Source organism: Electrophorus electricus, chromosome 1 (genome assembly GCF_041902795.1).
Source record: "Electrophorus electricus isolate QZ-2024a chromosome 1, ASM4190279v1, whole genome shotgun sequence".
NCBI classification, from domain to species: domain Eukaryota; kingdom Metazoa; phylum Chordata; class Actinopteri; order Gymnotiformes; family Gymnotidae; genus Electrophorus; species Electrophorus electricus.
This window is the reverse complement of record NC_137497.1, coordinates 30379425-30400511: the sequence shown is the minus strand read 5'-3', so window position 1 is coordinate 30400511 and position 21087 is coordinate 30379425. Positions and strand designations below refer to the sequence as shown.

At 41.3% G+C, this 21087-nt stretch overlaps 1 protein-coding gene across 6 annotated transcripts; it reads left to right on the top strand.

Annotated features, from left to right (window-relative positions):
• The first annotated feature begins 44 nt into the window (after nt 1–44).
• Nucleotides 45–20964, top strand: atp6v0a1b (ATPase H+ transporting V0 subunit a1b). Of its 6 annotated transcripts, none has more exons than XM_081714376.1 (24): nt 45–302; nt 757–926; nt 2396–2434; nt 4981–5138; nt 5383–5461; nt 5765–5862; nt 5946–6074; nt 6486–6568; nt 6692–6818; nt 7020–7102; nt 7569–7662; nt 8288–8500; nt 8788–8938; nt 9186–9325; nt 9598–9761; nt 10183–10273; nt 10352–10470; nt 11408–11624; nt 12768–12875; nt 14185–14379; nt 15365–15382; nt 17257–17374; nt 18033–18204; nt 19433–20964. In XM_081714376.1, exons 4-24 carry the CDS (start codon nt 5022–5024, stop codon nt 19524–19526), a joined length of 2610 nt encoding a protein of 869 aa, XP_081570502.1. In that variant the 5' UTR covers nt 45–302; nt 757–926; nt 2396–2434; nt 4981–5021; the 3' UTR covers nt 19527–20964. The 6 variants fall into 6 exon arrangements, with proteins under 6 accessions (XP_081570502.1, XP_081570520.1, XP_081570499.1 ...); XM_081714394.1 differs by having other exon boundaries at nt 757–1211; nt 14272–14379; XM_081714373.1 differs by having other exon boundaries at nt 757–1211.
• Nucleotides 20965–21087: the final 123 nt, after the last annotated feature.

The following is a 21087-nucleotide window of genomic DNA, read 5'->3' as shown; positions in this document are numbered from 1 at the left end:
GCCTATTTCTATCTCTCCCCCTCGTGTGTGTGTGTGTGCGCGCGCGCGCACTACTCCACCCAGTGGTACGGGGGAAGCCTTATATAGGGATTTTTGGAATACTTAACACGAGGATGTGGACGGAGCAGCAGTGCTAGGCAGGCGCAGACACAACCGGGGCTGGAATGTGGATCCAGAGCGCCAGAGTTTATGAAATCCCAGAAGTCCTTCCTTCCCATGACTTTTTCCATAGTACACAATGAGAGAACAGCTACAGAGAGAGGATTCGGAAGCTGACAGCTGAGTGTTTGAGAGCAGTGTGTGTGAGTATGTCTTTGTGTGCTTGAACTATTTAGTTTCATTAGTGGATATGAATCTGAAAAACAGTTCATGAAGACAATTCCATTAGTACTACCCAGTGTTTCCAGTATAAAATGTGTTGCTTGTCACAACGAACTGATAGTCAGACAAACGGTGAAGTTTGCAGTTTATTTCTGCTCAGTGACCATTTTTACCAAGCAGCTGGCATTTCACTTACCTCTAGAGTGAGCTGTGAACGCAACAGATATCATCACCAGCTTTCCAAACAGCAGCCTCTAGCCCATTTAATTTCGCTTGTATGTGTGCGTGGGGAGGCTGTGAGAAGCAGTTCAGCAAGGAGAGTAGGAGAGAGGGAGAAAGAGGGAAAGAAAGAGAGAAATATATACCCTGAGTCATAACCGACGCTAAATATACACTCAGCTAATTACAGGGCCTGTGTCACATTTTTCTCCCCAGCATCTCACCTTGCCGCTGTGCTCCGACCCACTGCAGTCTACCCCTGGTCCCCTGCACAGAAGCCGAGGTCTCACCGCTCAGTCCCAACTGGAACTTCCATTTGTGCAACTCCTTTGACCTTTGTGCCTCTGACATTTGCTCAGTGCACAGTTGAGCCAGTCACACACAAAGTATGCTTTTTTTTTAATGTCGCAATGACAGACGGGGGGAGAGAGATATAATGCAAAAAACATCACAATCTATGAACAGACTGACATTTGGGACACGATCTTTCTACTTGGCATAACATGGTCAAATACATTCCACTAGACAGGCTTCAAGAGAGTTATCCTAGCAATTCTGAGGTGTGCCATGATTTGAAACAGCATGTGAAAATTGTTAGTGTACAAACAAATGTCCATGGTGATAAAGGTCATCTTTTAGAACGCCTCCTTGTGCCATTATTGTTACATCATGTGAGTCACAAGAATAATTTATTCTCTTTACAAGCTTTACAGCTCAACATTGTACTGTTTACTGGCCTATGAATGAGTTTTGCCTTTTATCACAGTGGTTGTACCTAGATTTACTACAGTCAGCAATATAAAAGTACAGATTATCAAGAAAACTAAGATAATACTAATTTTCTCATTCAAAATACAGTTTATATACAAATACAGTTCACATGTTCCACATGTACAACGGAGCCCTTAGTACAGCTGAGTACAAGCATATCACCTATGAGAGTTTGGAGTTACTTTGAGAAAATGTCATGTTTCCAAATACTTGCACAGATAAAGCAGTCCTTTTTTATACTTCTTAACCCTGCGAATCACCACAGTATATGAATTATTAATGCCTTATTTCACCTACAACTCATGAGGCTACCGAACACTGGAATGATCTCTATGGGTTTCTTATGAAATGGTAAAAGAAGTGGCAATTGGAGTACAAGACTTTCACTAGTACCAATGGTCTTAAAGAAACAGCACAGAACATTCTGAAGAAATCGATTCTGTGCGGTGTCCAAAACAGACACAATGTCTCACTGGGGTCAAATCTTTCCGCAAGGCTCCCGGTTCTCAGCATAACAAACTCAGACCATCAGCCTCACTGCAAGTGCTATGTCTTCATACTGACTTACACAGCTACTGACGTGCACTTATGCTGTCACACCACCTACTGTACTGGAGCAATGTAATCCTCAGGAAGTTGCCTGTGGCTACATGTATTGACTCTATTTTTAAAAACCGCTACATTTTCTAAGATTTCTGTAGCTAAGCTAAGCATTGCAATATGACTCTTGTGCACTTTTGCACTTCAAGTTCGTCCACTTGTAGTTTAACATTAAGTAAACTGAATTGCACCTGAATTGGAGTTTAACATTAACTCCGCGGTCACCACTGAATTGTTTCAAACCTCAGTACACCTTACGTGGTAGGGTCAGGATAGATACTGCGCCAGTGCAAAGAACGCTTTTACAGCCTGTTGAGCAGTGCTATTAATATTTTTCCTAAGTGGGCACTTTTATTTGTTGACGTATATCTTTCGCAACGTATATAGAATTTCAGGATAACGTTTAAACTACACCCTGAGGTTTTAGAAATTTCAGCACCATTTATTGCAATTACTAATTTCCGTCTGTCTCTTTTTTTGTTAGACTATCCATAAATCAAGGGTTCCAGCAGGCTATGTTCAGGTAAGATGTCTGCGCATCTTTTTAGGCAAACAGGCGAACATAACCCCAGAATTTAAAGAGATATGAACAACTTTAGGCAAGCGCGTTGCATGCAATGCATGGCAGACTTTGCCTCACGGGGTTCCGGAGGCTGCCTGGAATAATCTTATCACGTGCCGAATACTCGCCGACTTAATGACGTCACAGCCACCCACCCGGGTAAGGAGAGGAGGACAGCTGAGCGCATCAGTAGTGCTCCGTGAGACAAGCCGTCCGACAGGGTAGGCATATTTAAATTTTGCATTGTGACTTAAAAATTTAACATCTTTTGACTCAGGAAATACGCATAAACGTGTGATCAGTGCCTGTCAAGCTATCTTGGCGTATGATGTAAGCTGTCAGCCGTGCGTTGGTAGCCTAGGTTAGCTACAAATACGTCCGTGGAGGTTGTGATAAAACGCTTGAGCATTCACCCCTGTCAGAGAGGACTGCAACGTCATGACACCTGAACCGTAATTGGATCTGCATAAACAAATGATTAAAGTAACTAGGTGGTCAGTCTCTTTTTTTTCTTTTTGGTCTTGACAAACCTCGTCACGGTTTGCAGTACCTGCATAACGTTCTTATCTGTTTGGTATCCAGTTCGTCGTTTTTAAAAATGCTATTTTTCGTGAAGTGTTTTTTTTTGTTTGTTTGTTTTTTCGCTTAAATATGAATAATGCCTCGACATAAAACAATGGAATTATCAGATAAATATGTGCATAAATGATACCGCATGTCGTACTGACCTTCACTCATCATTCATTTTCACAGTCTCATCCCGTGCGCAGTCACCATAGCTGCGGCTTGATGCGGAAGCTTCGTAATGGCGTCCTTGAAGCTTAAAGGGTGATGCAGCAGAGATGAGGGATGCTGCTGCACCGAGCCTATGCTCGAGCTTGCTGTACAGCCCTGAATTAGGACAGAAAGCAACCACTGATAGATCTTGTAGCTGTCGGTCTGCTTGTCGTGTTTTCGTCATTTCGTGTAATTATTTAATTTTGCCTTTGCTATTGTACACCATTATAACCTACTATACTACATATAGTGTGTATACATAGTATTTCATACCAGAGGTCTGGGAGTTTGAGGGTGCAGTAGAGTATGTTTGTGTGTTCCTAGGTTTAGACTGAGGTCAATATTGTTATTCCTGGAATCTGTTGGAGTCTACATCTTATTGGATCACAGCCTCAAGTGCCCCTATCTCTTACATTGTATCCCTATCTTTTACACAGGGACCCTATCTTACATATTCTCTCCATTTCTGTTTATTCACCAATTAAACAATAGATTTTAACCAGTGATCATGGGGAGGTGGATGATTGATAGAGGGGATTGAGTTTCCAATGAAAATTGAATGAGGAAAGGTTCATGTACCACGCATATAGAAACTACAGTATAAAGTGGCATTACTTTGGAAGGGGGTGTTTTAATTATTATTTTTGGCAAAATAAATCATTACTATGATAGACCGGCCTACGATATCTAACTTATTCTAGGCACTAAATTAAATACTGCAATAGATAGCATACGGTTCGATGTGTGGTCAGCCAAGTAAACTACAGGAATATTTCAAGAGAAAATTAAAGGATAATTTTTATAACTGCTACCCTCTCTCTGTGTAACACTACATACGCGAGCATTCAACCCACTCCTTCTCTATATAGGTAGCTATCTGTACGAGTGGCAGTGTTGTTCTCTTTGAGTGATATCCGATAACGGGAGCTGTGCTGACCCGATTATTTAACGCTGACATACCGGTTGCTGTTATTGTTTGGATGCTAAATGTTTTGTAGCTGCAGGCTACATCTTTTGAGTAGATCACATGCTAGGCTGGTAGCTAAACATTGAAACCCTTGTGCATAACGACGGTTTGATGTTTGAGTTGTAGGCTATTGGGGCGATTGGTGTACATGGGGCACGTCCATTTTTTCTAGGCTCGTTAAATTAAGCGGCTTTTCCTAGCTACGCCACTGAGTCATTAGGATGTAGGGTTCGTGTACCGTTTGGTCAGTTTTTATTTGGAAATCCGATATACATTACGGCTCCACCAGGCTTAAGTTTCTGCTGCCAGTGAGAAAGTAAGGAGACAGAGCAGTAACAATTTCACTGGTCAAGTCCGTAACCCAGCGCCGTTGCTCATATACTCGGAGAGCGAGGCAAAGTAAATCCGATAGTAAGGGAGCATAAGGTTTCACTAGAGATCAAGGTTAATTTATTTCCTCCTCATGAAAGCACGGGAAACCTTGTGAGAGCCCAGTAAACAGTGCCGTCTTGATAGATTGTTCTCGACTTTTGTCAGTAGAACAATTATGTACCCCCCAACGGGTTTAGACGCTGTGCCGAGGACAGGTTATATGACTGATCTGCCTGATATTTAACCGCTAACAAGGAATGATTTTAACATATATGTGGGGGCTTGAGGGTTACTTGAAGTGTATTAAATGAATGAATCCACATGTTGACGTTGCATTCTGTAATTTGGCCGCACTGAGCTTAAAACATGCATTTTTAATATTCTGTTTAAGTCTTTCGTTGTGCTGGATAAACGCGTGCGCAACCGGGCATCATGGGAGAGCTGTTCCGTAGTGAGGAGATGACTCTGGCCCAGCTGTTCCTGCAGTCAGAAGCAGCATACTGCTGTGTCAGTGAACTGGGAGAACTGGGTATGGTGCAGTTTAGAGATGTGAGTAGATCATGTGGCTGAAGATTTTCATTACTGTTCTGTGGTAATGTTCTTTATGAAATGGGATCTATCTGTGTATCTGTCTCTTCTTCTCTACCCTTCTTCCTTCTTGGGTATTACTGTGGTAGCAAAATATCAGTCTTGTTTTACACAGTTTAATCAGTTTATTTGGAGTCCTGTCACACTGTGTTCTCCAACAGTATGCTGAAATGTAACCATGTATCATTGTCTGTGTGATGTGCAGCTCAATCCTGATGTAAACGTTTTCCAGAGGAAGTTTGTGAATGAAGTGAGGCGATGTGAAGAGATGGATAGAAAGCTAAGTGAGTCACAAACCCAACCATTTTACTGAATACATCCAAAAGAAATTGTTCCATAAGGCTCACTGTGTATAGATATTTTGAGATCAAGGGCTCCTTGAGTTTTCACGTTTCTAACATAATATCAAACTAAAACCTAAATATTAGCCAATTTCACTCTTGCTCTAAGTAAAACGCTACTTGTAGGTTTTTGGCAAAGAAACAAAGTTGATCCCCTTCATTTATGTCCTGTTTTTGTATGTTTTTAAGAAATGTAGCGTGTGTCCTTCAAGAAGTCACACATCATACTGCTGCTGTATTCCACAGGGTTTGTGGAGAAGGAGATTAAAAAAGCAAACATCCCTACGGTGGACACCGGTGAGAATCCAGAGGTTCCTTTTCCACGAGACATGATTGACCTTGAGGTATGTTCACTGTATCATTACACACGTACTGTGGTTTAGACTCGTGCTGCATTTTTATTTGGGACTTCATTTGGGATTTCTAGGCAACATTTGAGAAGCTGGAGAATGAGCTCAAGGAGATCAACACCAACCAGGAGGCCCTGAAGAAGAACTTTCTTGAACTGACTGAGCTTAAGCACATTCTGAGACGTACCCAGCAGTTCTTTGATGAGGTCAGATCTTCCTCTCCGATCAAAGGGCCCCAAAACAACCACTTTTTCCCCTTTTCTGAATATAGTTAGTACTTTATACAATTCACAACACCCTGAGGTTGAACCTAAGCACACAAGCTTAGTCTTGACACATTCCTGCCAGTGGGGATCGGCAAACTTGGAGTGTTTGTATAGAGTACAGTTAGATCTTTCAGCATCTAAAGTTTGCATCTAAAACAAGGAACAAAGGAGTATTTGTGTCCTTTGTCTTCTATTTTTGCTATGTGCAATAGTGTGAGAACCCATGACAGTAGGATGCTACTGGTGTCCAGCAACATGTTTCGCAGGCATGATTTTGTAGGTTTCTAGCAACGTGATTTATTGACACTGATCGTGATATGCAGTTGCGAAGTTAGTGTTTATCATTACCAGATGGAGGATCCCAACCTGCTGGAGGAGTCTTCCTCTCTGCTGGACCCCAGTGAGGCTGGGAGAGGGACACCACTGCGGCTTGGGTGAGTCGTTTGATCAGGGGCCACTGTCGCAGTCTCATCCCTCCCAGCTGTCCAATTCTCGTAGTCAACCAATAGTAGTTTGACTGATAGAGAGAGTTCAGCCAGCAGTGATTGGCTCTGCAGGTTTGTTGCTGGGGTGATAAACCGCGAGCGGATCCCCACCTTTGAGCGCATGCTGTGGAGAGTTTGCCGTGGCAATGTGTTTCTACGACAGGCTGAGATTGAGGACCCCCTCGAGGACCCCACAACAGTGAGTGCTACCTTTCCATTCATTTATACTGTCTATATCTTAATATGTCAAGGTTGCGTGTAAAACATTACTTCATTCACTGATTATATATAGATTTATATAGCACTATCTGTTTTGGACAAACCTGGTTATCACTTGTGTTGAAATGTAATAGTTGTATAATCTGATGTAAAGGTTATGCTTGCTTTTTGATCCTTGCAGGGTGATCAGGTACACAAGTCAGTGTTCATCATCTTTTTCCAAGGAGACCAGTTGAAGAACAGAGTGAAGAAGATCTGTGAAGGGTAGGGGATCTTTAACCAGGGAAGCCAAAATAACATTTTGCTTCTGTTGACATTCATTTTGCCTTGCCGTATATATTTTATGTAAGGGTATGCAGGGATCCCTAAGCTACTATTTAAAAAATGCTATAAAAATAAAATATCAGGGATACACTGTTACAATGGCCAGAGATCAGACTTGGGCTTCCCATATCATACATGAAAAGGTTTTGGCTGGGTTTTACTCAACTTTTCTTAATCAACCTAGAATCATAATGTAAATTTAGATCATAGGGTTCAGATTCTGTAGGATTGAAGGAGACACTGAAATTCACCCATAATGTTTTATATTTATGATATAAGATCTTAGAACTAGGAGCAGCTTTCCAGATCTTATTTATACTGAATCTCCCATAGTCATTACAATTTCAACACATTCCTCAGTTCCTTACCATTGTTCACCTGTCTTAACCACGACTCTGTGTCCCAGATTCCGTGCGTCTCTCTACCCCTGCCCTGAGACCCCACAGGAGCGGAAGGAAATGGCTGCTGGGGTCAACACGCGCATAGACGACCTGCAGATGGTATGCCTGTGTCATGCCCTAGTCCTAACTGTTTTAATGAACCGCATCATCGAAGTCTTGCATACATCTGCACATTTGCATACAGTATGTGATTTCATCTTGCTTTTTGAAACCTAACAGATGGCCTGTTATGCAGTAATCTATAAATCAGATGTAGTCCATGTAGTGTGGTCTTCTGTTTTGGTATATGATGCATATATATGATATGCATGAATATGATTTCTGTCCCCTGAGGTCCTTTGTTTAAAAATATAGTGTAACTTCAACCAAGCTAGAATGGTAGAGTATTACCTTCTTTCAGATGGAGGGAGGATTGGGCACAGTCTTCAATGCTAAATGATTAAATGTTAAAAATGGCAGTCCCACATCCACTGCAGTGGAGTATGGCTTATGCTAGCACAAGATGCACATTACTTTTTTTATTTTGTCCTCTAAAATTGACATTTTTTAAATGGCAGGAAACCGATCCAAAATCCAATAGCAAACAGTTGTACAATAGTTTTAGAACTCTGCTTATATTACTCGATTGGAGAGCTAGGTAACAGGATTGCGCTCCCATTCAAGATACTGCATTCATGCTGTTGCATTATTGGATTTTTTGCCACTTCCATGTTTTATAATGCAGGTGCTGAACCAAACAGAGGACCACCGACAGAGGGTCCTTCAGGCTGCCGCCAAAACCATGCGCGTATGGTTCATCAAAGTGAGGAAGATGAAGGCAATTTACCACACATTGAACCTCTGCAACATTGATGTCACCCAGAAATGTTTGATTGCTGAAGTGTGGTGCCCCGTCTCTGACCTGGACTCCATCCAGTTTGCGCTACGAAGAGGCACGGTGAGGCAGCCAATCACTTTCACTGCTGTTCTATGGCTGATTTCAACCAATCGCTTATGGTTCTTCTGCACTTATTTCAGCCAATCATGTGATTTGTCAGCCTATGGTAAACAATGAGGACATGAATGGGGAACTTTGTTTTTGGCTAAAGATGATGATTATAACATAAATGTAACCATTTTAATGTAAATACACCCAGCAAAAGAATGAAAGATTCCTAAATGATTGAAGCACTAGGTACAGACCTTGTTGGCATTGTCTGTTTTAATTGTTTGCTTTAATTGCAGGAAAGGAGTGGCTCCACGGTTCCCTCTATCTTGAACAGAATGCAGACCAAACAGACTCCGCCCACCTACAACAAGACGAACAAATTTACCTCTGGCTTCCAGAACATTGTGGATGCTTATGGAATCGGTACCTACAGAGAGATCAACCCAGGTATCATGGAAACATTAATGTCACGCTTGCATTAAAACTACACTAAGTGAAATGTTGGTCAGACACTCTCAGCTAGTTACCTTTTTTTCCAGTTGGACTTTGTAACATTGAAGTACAGCTTCAATGATATTCTAGGTGACTCTGTCTAAAAACATAAACCTGAAAAGTTTTTGTCTTTTCCATGATCTCTTGCTGCATTTTCCTCAGTTCTTCTGTTTTGTTGTCTTTTTGTCCCGGCTTCCTGCAGCGCCCTACACCATTATTACGTTCCCCTTCCTGTTTGCCGTGATGTTCGGGGACATGGGTCATGGCGTGCTGATGACCTGTGCTGCCCTCTACCTCGTCATCAGAGAGAGCCGTCTGCTTGCTCAGAAGAGCGACAATGAGGTCTGAGCTCATAACGCATTATTATTATGATTATTATCATTTATTTGTCTTTGCATGGATAATTGGCATAGTTATATTGTAAAACCACATAACATGTTAAGCTAAAGTAACTATCTTAATATGTCACTGAATATAAGCCACACTTGGACTGTAAAAGTGCTTCTCTGGTTCTACTAAAAAGCAGTTTTTGAGAGGCTAAAATAAGTTTCCTCTAACAGTTGGTTCTTTGTCTCTTTCTATGTCTCCATCTCTGTCTTGGACTGCTGATGCAGATGTTTAACATGGTGTTCGCAGGCCGATATATAATCCTACTTATGGGAATCTTTTCCGTCTACACTGGCCTGATCTACAACGACTGCTTCTCTAAATCCCTCAACATGTTCGGCTCAGGCTGGAGCGTCAAGCCTATGTTTGGTGCCAAAGGAGGCAACTGGTCGTAAGTATTTCAGCTAGTCAAAGAGTATATCGGTAAGCTTAGGCTCATGGATGGCTGCTTCATCTTGGCCAATGTTAAGGCAGTTCATAATCTATTAACCTGATAATCAGTCCGTCAGGCCTGGGCAATGTAGGCCTCAGTGAGTGGCTGTTTTGAGGGTCATATGAGATCTGATTTAGCTTGAGGTCTACATTTTGTGGGCTGTCGCTAAACAAGGCATGACAGGCATGAGTATGGTAGAGTGGACGTGTGTGATGGTGATTGCGGGCATTATGCTAAAAGACGAGCTTTGTAATTTCTATGAAGTAATTAGTGTGCCACCTTCACTTTAAAGTAATTAAAAAAACTGAAAGGTAGAAGGTGCTTCAGTCTATCCATAAGAGTAATGTCTGTGTCTGTGTCTATGTCTGTGTGTGAATAGGTTTGAGACTCTCAATGAAAATGCAGTTCTGCAGCTTGACCCTGTTGTTCCTGGAGTATTTGGCGGACCATATCCTCTGGGCATCGACCCAGTAAGACACACACATACACACATCCAACCCACATAAGGAAAGGACTTTGAACTTATCAGATTTTGTCCTATCGGTTAGATCTGGAACATTGCCACAAACAAGCTGACCTTCCTGAACTCCTTTAAAATGAAGATGTCAGTGATTCTGGGTGTGATTCACATGCTGTTTGGAATCATTCTCTCACTCTTCAATCATCTGTGAGTACAAGTGTATGTGTGTATGTTACTTCATTCGTATAATTGCCAATGCACTACTTTTTAAAATGATAATCATTGAGTGACCATGTTTTCTCAGTTAAGAGGTTATATTCATTGTCATTTTAAAATCTGCTTGAAATCCAAATGTAATTGGGATTTGTCATGGAAGACTCTTCTGTCTCCCACGTAGATCGGAGGATAGGCAAAACAACAAATATTCAAAATGAACTTTATTGTAAACCAATCTGAGCAATAAAGGATGTTGGTCTCGAGAGTGAATACTGACTAGCTGCTGATGGTGCATCATTCTTATAACCTACAGGAGGCTATCCTTCTTTTCTCTGTCTTCCACAAAGTTTCCTAACTCACTTTAATTCTGTTTTATTTGCCACTAGGTATCCCCCTATCCCTTTGTATAACCCATTTGCCCTTGAAGGAACTCAATAATATAGTATAGAGTCAGCTAGTTGTCCTACTAATGCAAAAAGAATGCAGCTATGACAGATAGACTAACTTTGGAGATGTCTCCACTTCCGTCCCTTGTCAGAATTTAGACACATGGCTATTGGTACTAGATAGTACTGTAAGTTCAGTATGGCCTATTATGAGCTAAATCTATTATAAAGTCTTTCTGGCTTCCTCTTGGGTATTGGACTGTGTTTACCTTATTTCATCATAACGATAACGATAGATACTGCTTGACTCCTGGTGACCTAAAGCCACTTGAACACCACACAGATGCACAGCTCAATTCAATGTTCCCTCTCAAGTCACAATATAAAACCTAAAAATAAATTGTACACAATATAAGTGATATAAATGTAGAAAACAGAAGTTCTGATTTATTTGTCTATAGGAATTGTCTATAGCTCTTGCTTTAAGAACGTGCTAGAGTTCTTCAGCTCCTGAGTATGTTCCTCAATCTGGGTGTCCTCAGATACTTTAAGAAGCCCCTGAACATCTTCCTGGGGTTCATCCCTGAGATCGTGTTCATGAGCAGCCTCTTTGGTTATCTCATCCTGCTGGTCTTCTATAAGTGGACAGCCTATGATGCAGCCACTTCCAAAGATGCTCCCAGCATCCTCATCGCCTTCATCAACATGTTTCTCTTTAACTACAGCGATCCGACCAACAAACCTTTATACAGAGGACAAGTAAAAAATACATTCACACAACCAAACAACATACTGACCCCCCCAACAAGTGTAAACTTCTTTACATGTATCATATGAGAACACATTATATTATCTCTTAAGCAGTGGCCACCAACCTTTTTTTAGAAGATTACCTTTTGAAATCTGAACAAATTAAAGATTTACCATCTTAAATGGTAGACTTAGGCTACATTAAAATAAACTGTCCATGTCCCAATAGTCTTCATTTATGTAAATCATACAGCTGGTACAGTTGCCATCACCTCTTCTGCATCTGTGAACGTTTTAGTGTGTGTGCATGCTTTGGGTGGCTAACACACAAATAAGATTCAGTATATTTTTCTCCATTTTCTAGTGATCTGGTAAAACTTATTTTTGTGCCCATTAGCGAAGCTTTCATCTCTCACCCTTTTTTTTTTTTTTTTTTTTGATCGAATTTAACTTCTCGGAAGATAGGTGTCCTTGAACGCCAGATGCGTTGTTGAGTTAAGCTACGTCTTCTGGGCAAAGCTACACTGCTGACAGAGGCTTTCATGCACATAGTCCTTAACCGCAATAAATAAACCTCATTCTCCTGCTCCAGGTGAAAAGTTGTACCTTCTACTCTCTCTTTTTTGATAGCCTCTCCTCAACTGTTTTTTTTTTTTTTTTTTTTCTAAGCCAAGGGGAGAAAGAGGCAAAACATCCTCTAGTTGTAATAAACTTGCTTTACCAGCTAGCTAATAAGCATGCTGCAGAGGGAAAGAGCTATGGTAAATGTGATAACTACAACCGTCATATTACTCATATGGCTGATGAGATGGGACACGGGAGATGTGGGAGATCAGCCTGTCCGTTGCGATCGAGTGGTTGGTGACCACTGCTCTAAAGGCATGACCCTGCAATAGTTACAGTTGTGCTGCCAGAACATTTGTAGCTGATCTAAGCACCTGGACACACTTAAGAGATTGCAAGAGGTCAATATGTTGTTGGAGTCTTTCAACGCTATATAAAGGATATTCATTTCAAACCGGCAAAATATTGATATCTCCCTTAGAACTATAAACTTACTCTGGAAAACTTGTGCATTATTCTGATTTTGACATGTGCTCATGTTTACACCTTTAATGAGCACACTGAGATGACTTGTCTCTCTCCCTGCAGGTGGGGATCCAGTCTCTATTGGTTGTAATCGCATTGGCCTGTGTGCCCTGTATGCTGGTGGTTAAGACCATGGTGCTTCGTCGCCAGTACCTCTGGAAGAAGCACCTGGTATGTTCCCATACTACCTGAGCTGACTTTCTCCCTTGCTTTCTCTTCTTCTGTCCATTTCTCCCAATCCTGCACCAGAGACCTTATTTTTTCTTACCAGGCTTTGTTATTATTATTATTGCAGCATTTTGTTTCCTGCTCATCTTGGGGAAATCATTTTGATGCTGTGAATTTTAATCAAATTGATTAAACATATATCTTGAGTATGTTTAGTTGGTCCTCTAGGTTCGGTTTAGGAGAACCGGATTTGTTCTGTTGCGAACTGTAAACTTTGCGTTGGTGCCATTTTGACTTTCACATGCCACTTAGAGTATGCCACAGGTTTTTGCAAAGCGAAAAGACCGTGTTCTATTTTTATGGAACTCGGTTGTGCCATTGTCATTGAGGCGTCCAAATCCAGCCGGAGCGTGTGCCGGTTTTCTCCACTCTAACTCATCTGATGATTGGGCTGTCCAGAGCTGAACTGCTCATGTTGGTGAAGAGAAACCTCTGAACTGTTAAGAGCTGTGGGGCCCTACACCAGGGCTGGTTTTGGACTCTCCTACATTATTGCATACATATCGCGTACAATAGATTAGATACATGAAAAGCTTTATACTGTTTATACTGTTCCTCAGTAAAAGGGCTAGTACTGGTTTTGGCAATGGGGCACCTACCGAGCTGTTTAGTTTTAAATCACACAGTAGATTTTTCTTCATTCCAGTTTCCTATCCACTCTTCACAGAGTGTGCGTATTGTTTCTTGAGATCCGCTAGAGCAAATAAGTAGGTTGACTTAATGGATAAGTGCATTGAGTGCATGGTGGTTTTAAAGAGGGTTTAATTTCCTCAGTACTACAATGGTGTAAGTGTGGCAAGGATGATAAAAAGCTGTAGTCATATCTGTGGCTAATCCTCAAAGACCTTTCTAATTAAACAGCAAGCTGAAGTGGCATAATCTTACATTGGCAGTGCTGAACCAATGTCAGCATCATGTGTATAAAATGTGCAGTTTACGTGAAAACTCTCCGACTTGGTTCATTTTATCCGGTCAGGATCTTTGCAGCGGTTATTCTTTGTTCGGTGCTCATAACTCATAAAAAAGAGGGGAAAATGAAATAAAAGAAGCACAATCCAACTATTAATACTGACTGAGTCTTATAAAACATGCTACACAGATAAATGAAATAACACATAAAATAAATTCACCAAGTGTTTGGTAGGTGCCCCAAGAAGCCATGCTGTGCGCACACAGGCACACCCACGCACCCACCACGAAGAGCCTGTGGCATGCTGTGAACCATTCAGACTTTGTTGGGTTTTGTATTTAGTCCCAGATGAGGGAGGAAACCCCTGCTGAGAAACTAGAATCTTTAGAGCAGGCAGGCACCAGCTCACCCACCGGACTCACTCAACAGGGCACGCAGAAGTTCGGGGGCGTCCGGGTTGGGAACGGGCCCACCGAGGATGAAGCTGAGATCATCGAGCATGACCAGCTATCCCAGCATTCCGAGGATGGAGACGAGGTAGGTGGAGCTAGTGGCTGCAGCTGTTACTGAGGAGGCGGCAATATGGTAATGACGTTTCTTGTGAAGCAGATAATGTGCAAGAGAGAGAGAGATTGGGGGGGGGGGAGACATTTGTTGATGCATTATGTGCAATGAGATTTGGGATTATTTTACTCCACACACCTAATGTTTTGGATTTTATTTCATTTAATCCATATTTATTTCATACAAACTTTAGGTTTAGATGGACCCTGGTTATGTGAGGAACAATCATAATTGACTTTTTCCTGTGATTTTTCATGCAGACATTTTAATGTGTCCTGTACATTTGTCATGTGTGCACAAACAGATTAGAGTTTAAGTAAAGGAAGTCTTCACCCTCATGTGAGCCCAAGACTCCCTCCTGTACTGTAGAGTTAAAGTGATAACAAGAGATATGCCAGAGTAAGATCTCATACTGTGATGTATATTACTACTCTTATCAAACTTGGCCATATAAATATGCTGCGTTGTGTTCCCTTCTGGCCATATAGCTGCTTGGAGAAAGGCAGAGAGGAGGGATGGATGAGAAGAATTAGGGATGGGAGAGGAGAAGATTAGAAGGAGGAGTTTTCCGCCATTTGAAAAATGTAAACGAAGGGATTTGTTCTTCCCTAGTGGGGAACTTCACCAACTCCATGCATTCCAGCTACTGGAGTGTGGAAAAATATTTTCACCATTAGCTCTGAGCACCACAGATGCTGCTCGTGTTCTGCTGACAAAAGCTAGCCTCAGGAAGATGTGAAAGAGGAAATAGTAGCTGTTAGTACATTAGAGTGTTAGTATATGTGTGATCTTCTGAAGTTGTTTGCTGTTGGTTTTGTATAATGTATGGCTTGCCTTGTTTACCACAGTTATGAGTGATTGTTCCTCATAACGGTTTCATCTTGATCCATGTTCTAAGTCCATGTTCTACATTCTACATAAACCACATGACTAACTCCACTTTCTGTTTCTGTTCAAGCACTCAGACGAAGAACCGGTAAGAGATGTGTGCATGTGTGTATGTGAGTGTGCGTGTGTGCGTGTCTTTTATGCGTCCTTCATACACATGCATTTGATCTACTTGTACCAGAGGTCAACCCGAAATAAGTGTAATGGATATTTTCCTTGATTTCATCTTAAGATCAGAATAACTAGAATACCAACAAGTTATTAGACAGTAAAATGTGTACAATTTATATATGACAGTAAAAGCAAATTTCTATGCTTGTCACCCTTACGCAGTTGAGATTCCATGTGCATAAATAACCACATTTTAACAAATCTGTCTTGTAGTGAACAAACATGATATATATATATTTTTTTTTTTTTTTTTTTTTTTTTTTTTAAAGAAATAAAGCAAAATAACTCTTGGAACCCATTGTAGAAGGCCTTGCACTGTGAGAGTTTAGTTCAGGTTCGGGTCATAAAGTAATTCCACTAGCACACACGTTACTGTTCCCTCAGTGGTCTGAAAACAATGAGCGCGTTAGCGCAGTTTTTCCTGAGGCTGATGAAGTCATACAGGCGTCCTGAACAAAGACAGTCAGGTGGGAAGAGGGAAATGGCTTTCTGCCTGGGGATGCGTCACAAGTCGTACGTTCACAGATGATTATAGGAAAAATGTGCACTTTATCTCTGTGCGTAAGATGTCAAATCTCCTTTGAGAAGAAGGTACCCAGATGGGTCATCAGAATTAGAAAGGGGAGATTGTTTTGTTCGAAAGAGGGCTACACAGGTCAGATGAAGGTTGGGAAAAAGGGTTAGTCTGTCCACCACCGCACCATTGTTTTCAGCAGAAATGACTCACTGTAGCAGACTCAATGAGAGGATATCATGATGGAAAATAGCACTTTCAGGAACTGCATGTTTATCGCTTCATGAAAGAAAAGATCATTATTCTGTTTTTTTTATTATTCTTATAATGCAGGGAGGATAAATGGGGGTTTGATAATGTGGAATAAGTTGTTGCGTGTCCAAAAACTCTGATTATTATATGCTAGTGTTGCTTTCTCCCCCGCCCAAGTCCCTAAAGTCCAGTTAAAGACCTACATATTCCATCTGTTGCCATGAACAGCTGGTTGGTGTATAGGACCACTACTGACTGGATATGTCAACCCTGTCATGACGGTGTCATGCGTAAAGTGCCAGCAATGGTGCGGTGCTTTATAAACTTCTGTCTGCACAACACCAACTGCTATGCCATCATGTGAATGCTGCTGTTGAGAATGGGTCAAGAGTCATCTGGTTCTCAGACATGGACCATTGCTGAACAGAGTAAAGGGTGATTGACAAAATATGCTTGGTAAAAGATGGCATATGGTCTATAATACACCAGTAAAGAAAACCTGTAACAGAGGTCTTCCATTCTGGATCTTGAAATCCAAAGTACAGTCCTGGATTTTGTAATTGTTGGTAGTCATTGTAATAGACCATACAATATCCTCCAGAATTAGTGATACTCCATAAACATGAGCAAAAATGTTTTAGGCAAAAATGTTGTTTTATCAGCCTAATCTTTTACATAAACTATTCAGAATATCAGAGTAAATCTTACTGATATAAAATTATCCTGAGGAACAAAATGGCTCTCTTCTACCTTTAAGATCCTTTCAGTCTTCAGTATTGATGATTGTGGTTATCTACAACTTCTTGAGTCATACATCAACATGGCGAAAATCTGACAATACACACAATACACAGCTAAAATAAGTTAAATGTGTCTGCATAGAATACACAATGAACTACCACTGATTACAAAATCTAGAGCCATAAATTGGATTCTGTACGTGTAAGTGTGCGTGTGTTCGTGTGTGTGTGTGTATATTTAAGTGTAGACAGATTGATCGATGCTTGCGCCTTCTGTGCCTGTAGTTTAACTTTGGAGACGTAGCAGTTCACCAGGCCATCCACACAATTGAGTACTGTCTGGGCTGCATCTCCAACACTGCCTCCTACCTGCGACTCTGGGCCCTGAGTCTGGCCCATGCACGTGAGTACTCCACATTCACAGCCTAGAGTTGCACCCATACCATTCATTTTGTGACTGATCCAATACCAATACTGCTCTCGAGTATCAACCAATACCATGTTCCACCCGTACCTAGAATTAATGTTACGACTTACTGCTGTTCTTCTGTTTTTAATCTACTTATTATATCTGTGGGCCTTAAAAATTAAGGCACATTTTTTTTGTAATGTTAGCAATGGTTGAGCAAACAAATCCAAGGTGGCTAAACTAATCTGAGGAAGGAGTGATGGCATTTGTTGAAAAAGCTCAACAAATGGCATACAGGAGAAAGATTTAAGCAATATAGTCCTGCTTGTAGTTTCTTCAGATTCACTTGTCCTGTTATAACAGCTCATGTATGAGTAGAGTCTAGAACAACAAGCCCCTGAGTGGTGCGTATGTCTAAGCTTTCACTTCTTTACTGCTTGTGGTGTCACGCTGTTAACTGCTTGTGGGCACAGGCGAGATTTACGCTGGGGACACTTCCCCACCACTACCTGGCATGGCTGATTTTGTCCCTACCACTTTTTGAAAGTGTGCTTTTGAAAATATTAGCGTTTCCTCTACAAGTTGTCTTTGCTTCGTTTCTTAAACAATCAAGCTTGCTTGCTTTCTTGCTTGCTCTCTCTCTCACACACAGAGCTGTCTGAGGTGCTATGGGGAATGGTTATGCACCTGGGTCTGGCATCTCGGAGTGGTGCCGGATTCTTCGGCCTATCTATCATTTTCCCCATCTTTGCTACACTAACAGTGTGCATCCTGCTTGTCATGGAGGGGCTTTCAGCATTCTTACATGCTCTGCGATTGCACTGGTAAGTCTCTCTCTCTCTCTCACATTCACACACACCTACATCCTTTAAAAATACGTTATGCTGTGCTCTAATGGTGTGAGAGTGCAATGGTTGTCAAACTCACCAAAATTAAGACAACCCAGTTCACTTTCTAAGACAGGCTTGATGATAAATTGCTATGGCTTCTGAAATTAACGTGAGAGTTGGTGGGTGACAGTGCATCAACTTCAGAGGAATTTGTGATGATCTCATTCCCAGTGTTTACTGGGGTGCACCTGCCAGGAACGAAGTTGCTTTCATTAGCCCTTCTGTTATACTGTAATCCATGTACTACAACCAAAATCATTCCATGAATATAAAGACTCTCTCGGTAGTAGCTGATTGGAGGTTTCCCGCAAAGTATGACCGAATGTTTTCTATCTCAAGCAGAAGAACAGTCACACCACATTCCATGACCCACATCGCAGGTCATGAACTTGCCATGAACCGAACAATTAAGAGAATGCCTGTGGAAAAACTAGAAACATTCACACTGGAAAAAAGAGAGTCCACCTCAGTGTTACAGGAAAGGCTAACAGTGAAACTCACATAGCGAAAGGGGAACACACAGGACAGTGGACATTAACATCATTCCACTAAGAGTGGGAATATGGAGTGCACCTCCTTTTCTCCCCCTCTCCTACACTTCTTGCATCTTTCTTCGCTTTGGATTTGCTGCAGCACTAAGCCAAATGTCTAGTCTTTAGGTGATCTGTAGGTGCTGTTCTCCTACCCTTCAAAGGGTTTAAAAATACCATACAGAGCTGTTCTAAGGGTTAGAGGCATGCATTTGTGCATTCATGTATGTGTAATGGTGTGTGTGTAAGTAGTGTTTTATTAGCACGCACCATCCCGTTTCAGTGTACATTATGCTGCTTGTAAAAGCTGGACAACAGTACCATGAACTTCATTTCTAAATAAGGAAATCAGAGTGTTGCACCAGAAGAACAAACCGACCACACACTGCTCTTTATTGAATATTTGTATATAATGATCTGAGAATGCTTTTTAGAACTGCATTTAGCTCAGACTATGCAGAGAGGGAGGCAGAATGCAGTTACGACTCCTAGCTAGCGTGTATCCGTCTCTCAGTTTTGTATTATTCAGCGCAAACCTAACTGCTTTTCAGAACAAATGTGGAAGTCCTGTGCAATAACCGCTACAGATGACTGTGTTCCAAAGTGGCCTCTGTCTTTTGTCTGCCACCCAGGGTGGAGTTCCAGAACAAGTTCTACACAGGCCAGGGCTTCAAGTTTGTGCCCTTCTCCTTCGAGAGCATCCTGGACGGCCGCTTGGATGAGTAAAATCACCCGGCACTTCTCCCAGCAGCCAGGTTTTCTCAGATCCTAAGATTTTCCCACACCACCTCTCTGCATGGAGCTCATCCATATCCTTTCTTCCTGTGCTGGTAGAGCTGCTCTTGTGAAGTGTCTGTAAGCTGTAATCTTTGACCTCCAAAATGTGCATCAGGAAGCCATTTTGTTTGTTTGGTGTCAACCCCCTCCCCCCCAAAAATGCTGTATTTTTTTTGTTTTTTTTTGTTTTTGTTTTTGGCTGTATGCATGTATTTTGTATGACTGTACTATTCTTTAACCATTACTGTTATCGTGATACTGATGTGTAATGATATCTTCATTCTTTTTTTATGCCTAAAGAAAGTACATGGATTTACTATTAGAAACTGTACACCGAGATAAAAACTGGGTTCAGATTACCCATAAATTAGAACTAAGACAAGGTGACAGCTTGGTGGATAATGCCAAGTGAATTGGTCAGCAAAGTACACAGATAAGAATATGATAAACCTGAATGTAACAGATATATATGGTGATAATGTATTGAAAACTGATGTATTCAAGGGTTAAGTCAAAGAGTTCATAAAGTCTACTTCACATAATTCCCTGAACATTGGATGTTGTTGCGTTCTTTAGACATAAGAAAACCTCACTGATCAAAGACGTTCCAGGAAAGCATAGAGGATCTCCATGCCACTGTAGAAAAGGCTCGTCACATTGTTACTGGTCCCTCTGATCACAGTGCTCGTGATGCGGGCGTTTGACTGTTGAAGGGAGGAAGCAGAAACAGATGTTTCCTTTGGAAAGGATGTGAGCTGACCATTCTGAGCTTTCTTCAAGTCTGGTCCAAGCTTTCTGAGAATACGACACAGTTTGCATTAACGTAGCATGGCTTTGATGGGAGTGGTAACATGAACTGCCATACCAGATAATGGCCAGATTTGTGAAACCATTAAAGTTCTTGTGTGCTGCTACCTCTCATGCCACCAGATTAACACCACATAATCACTAGTGTTTCAATAATCTGGTGGCAGGTTTAACAAACAGCATCTCAAAATCTTTGACAGACAGCTAGAAGAAGATCCATATACCAGTGTTGTAGTTTTGATGTGGGTGTGTGCATGTGTGTTCATTTGTGCATTTTCAGCAGTTATACATAACTGTACAAGCTCACTAATGCTGTGTGCTTTGTGATTGTAGTAGGAAAAATTCTGTGCATTTCATTGTAGTTTAGTGTTGACCGTGGTCCAAAATACCTAATAAAAGAGGTGCCCTGTATTCTTGATCAAAATGGTATACTGTATGTTGGAATGGTGGGTGTATGCATGTACCATAAGAGAGGACAATTCAAAGCAATGTTGTTTGTGGGTGTTTGTTAAAAAAAAAAAAAAAAAGAATTGTGCACATTAGCAGAAATGCACTATTAAAGAGAACCTGCTGGGAGAAATCCACTAAACTGTCTGTCATTTTAGTGAGGCTACTTGATTTGTGTAAACAGAAGTCCCCACTTTTGATACCACTGGGGAATTTTTCTGAAGAGGAGGACATACTACAAAGACATAACAAGCAA

Excerpts from the sequence above, each read along its gene's own strand:
- atp6v0a1b (XM_081714376.1), top strand. The coding sequence starts at position 5,022 with ATGGGAGAGCTGTTCCGTAGTGAGGAGATGACTCTGGCCCAGCTGTTC. Across the intron at positions 6,569-6,691 it reads GGGACACCACTGCGGCTTGG|GTTTGTTGCTGGGGTGATAA; the intron begins GTGAGTCGTTTG and ends TTGGCTCTGCAG. Across the intron at positions 7,663-8,287 it reads GCATAGACGACCTGCAGATG|GTGCTGAACCAAACAGAGGA; the intron begins GTATGCCTGTGT and ends TTTATAATGCAG.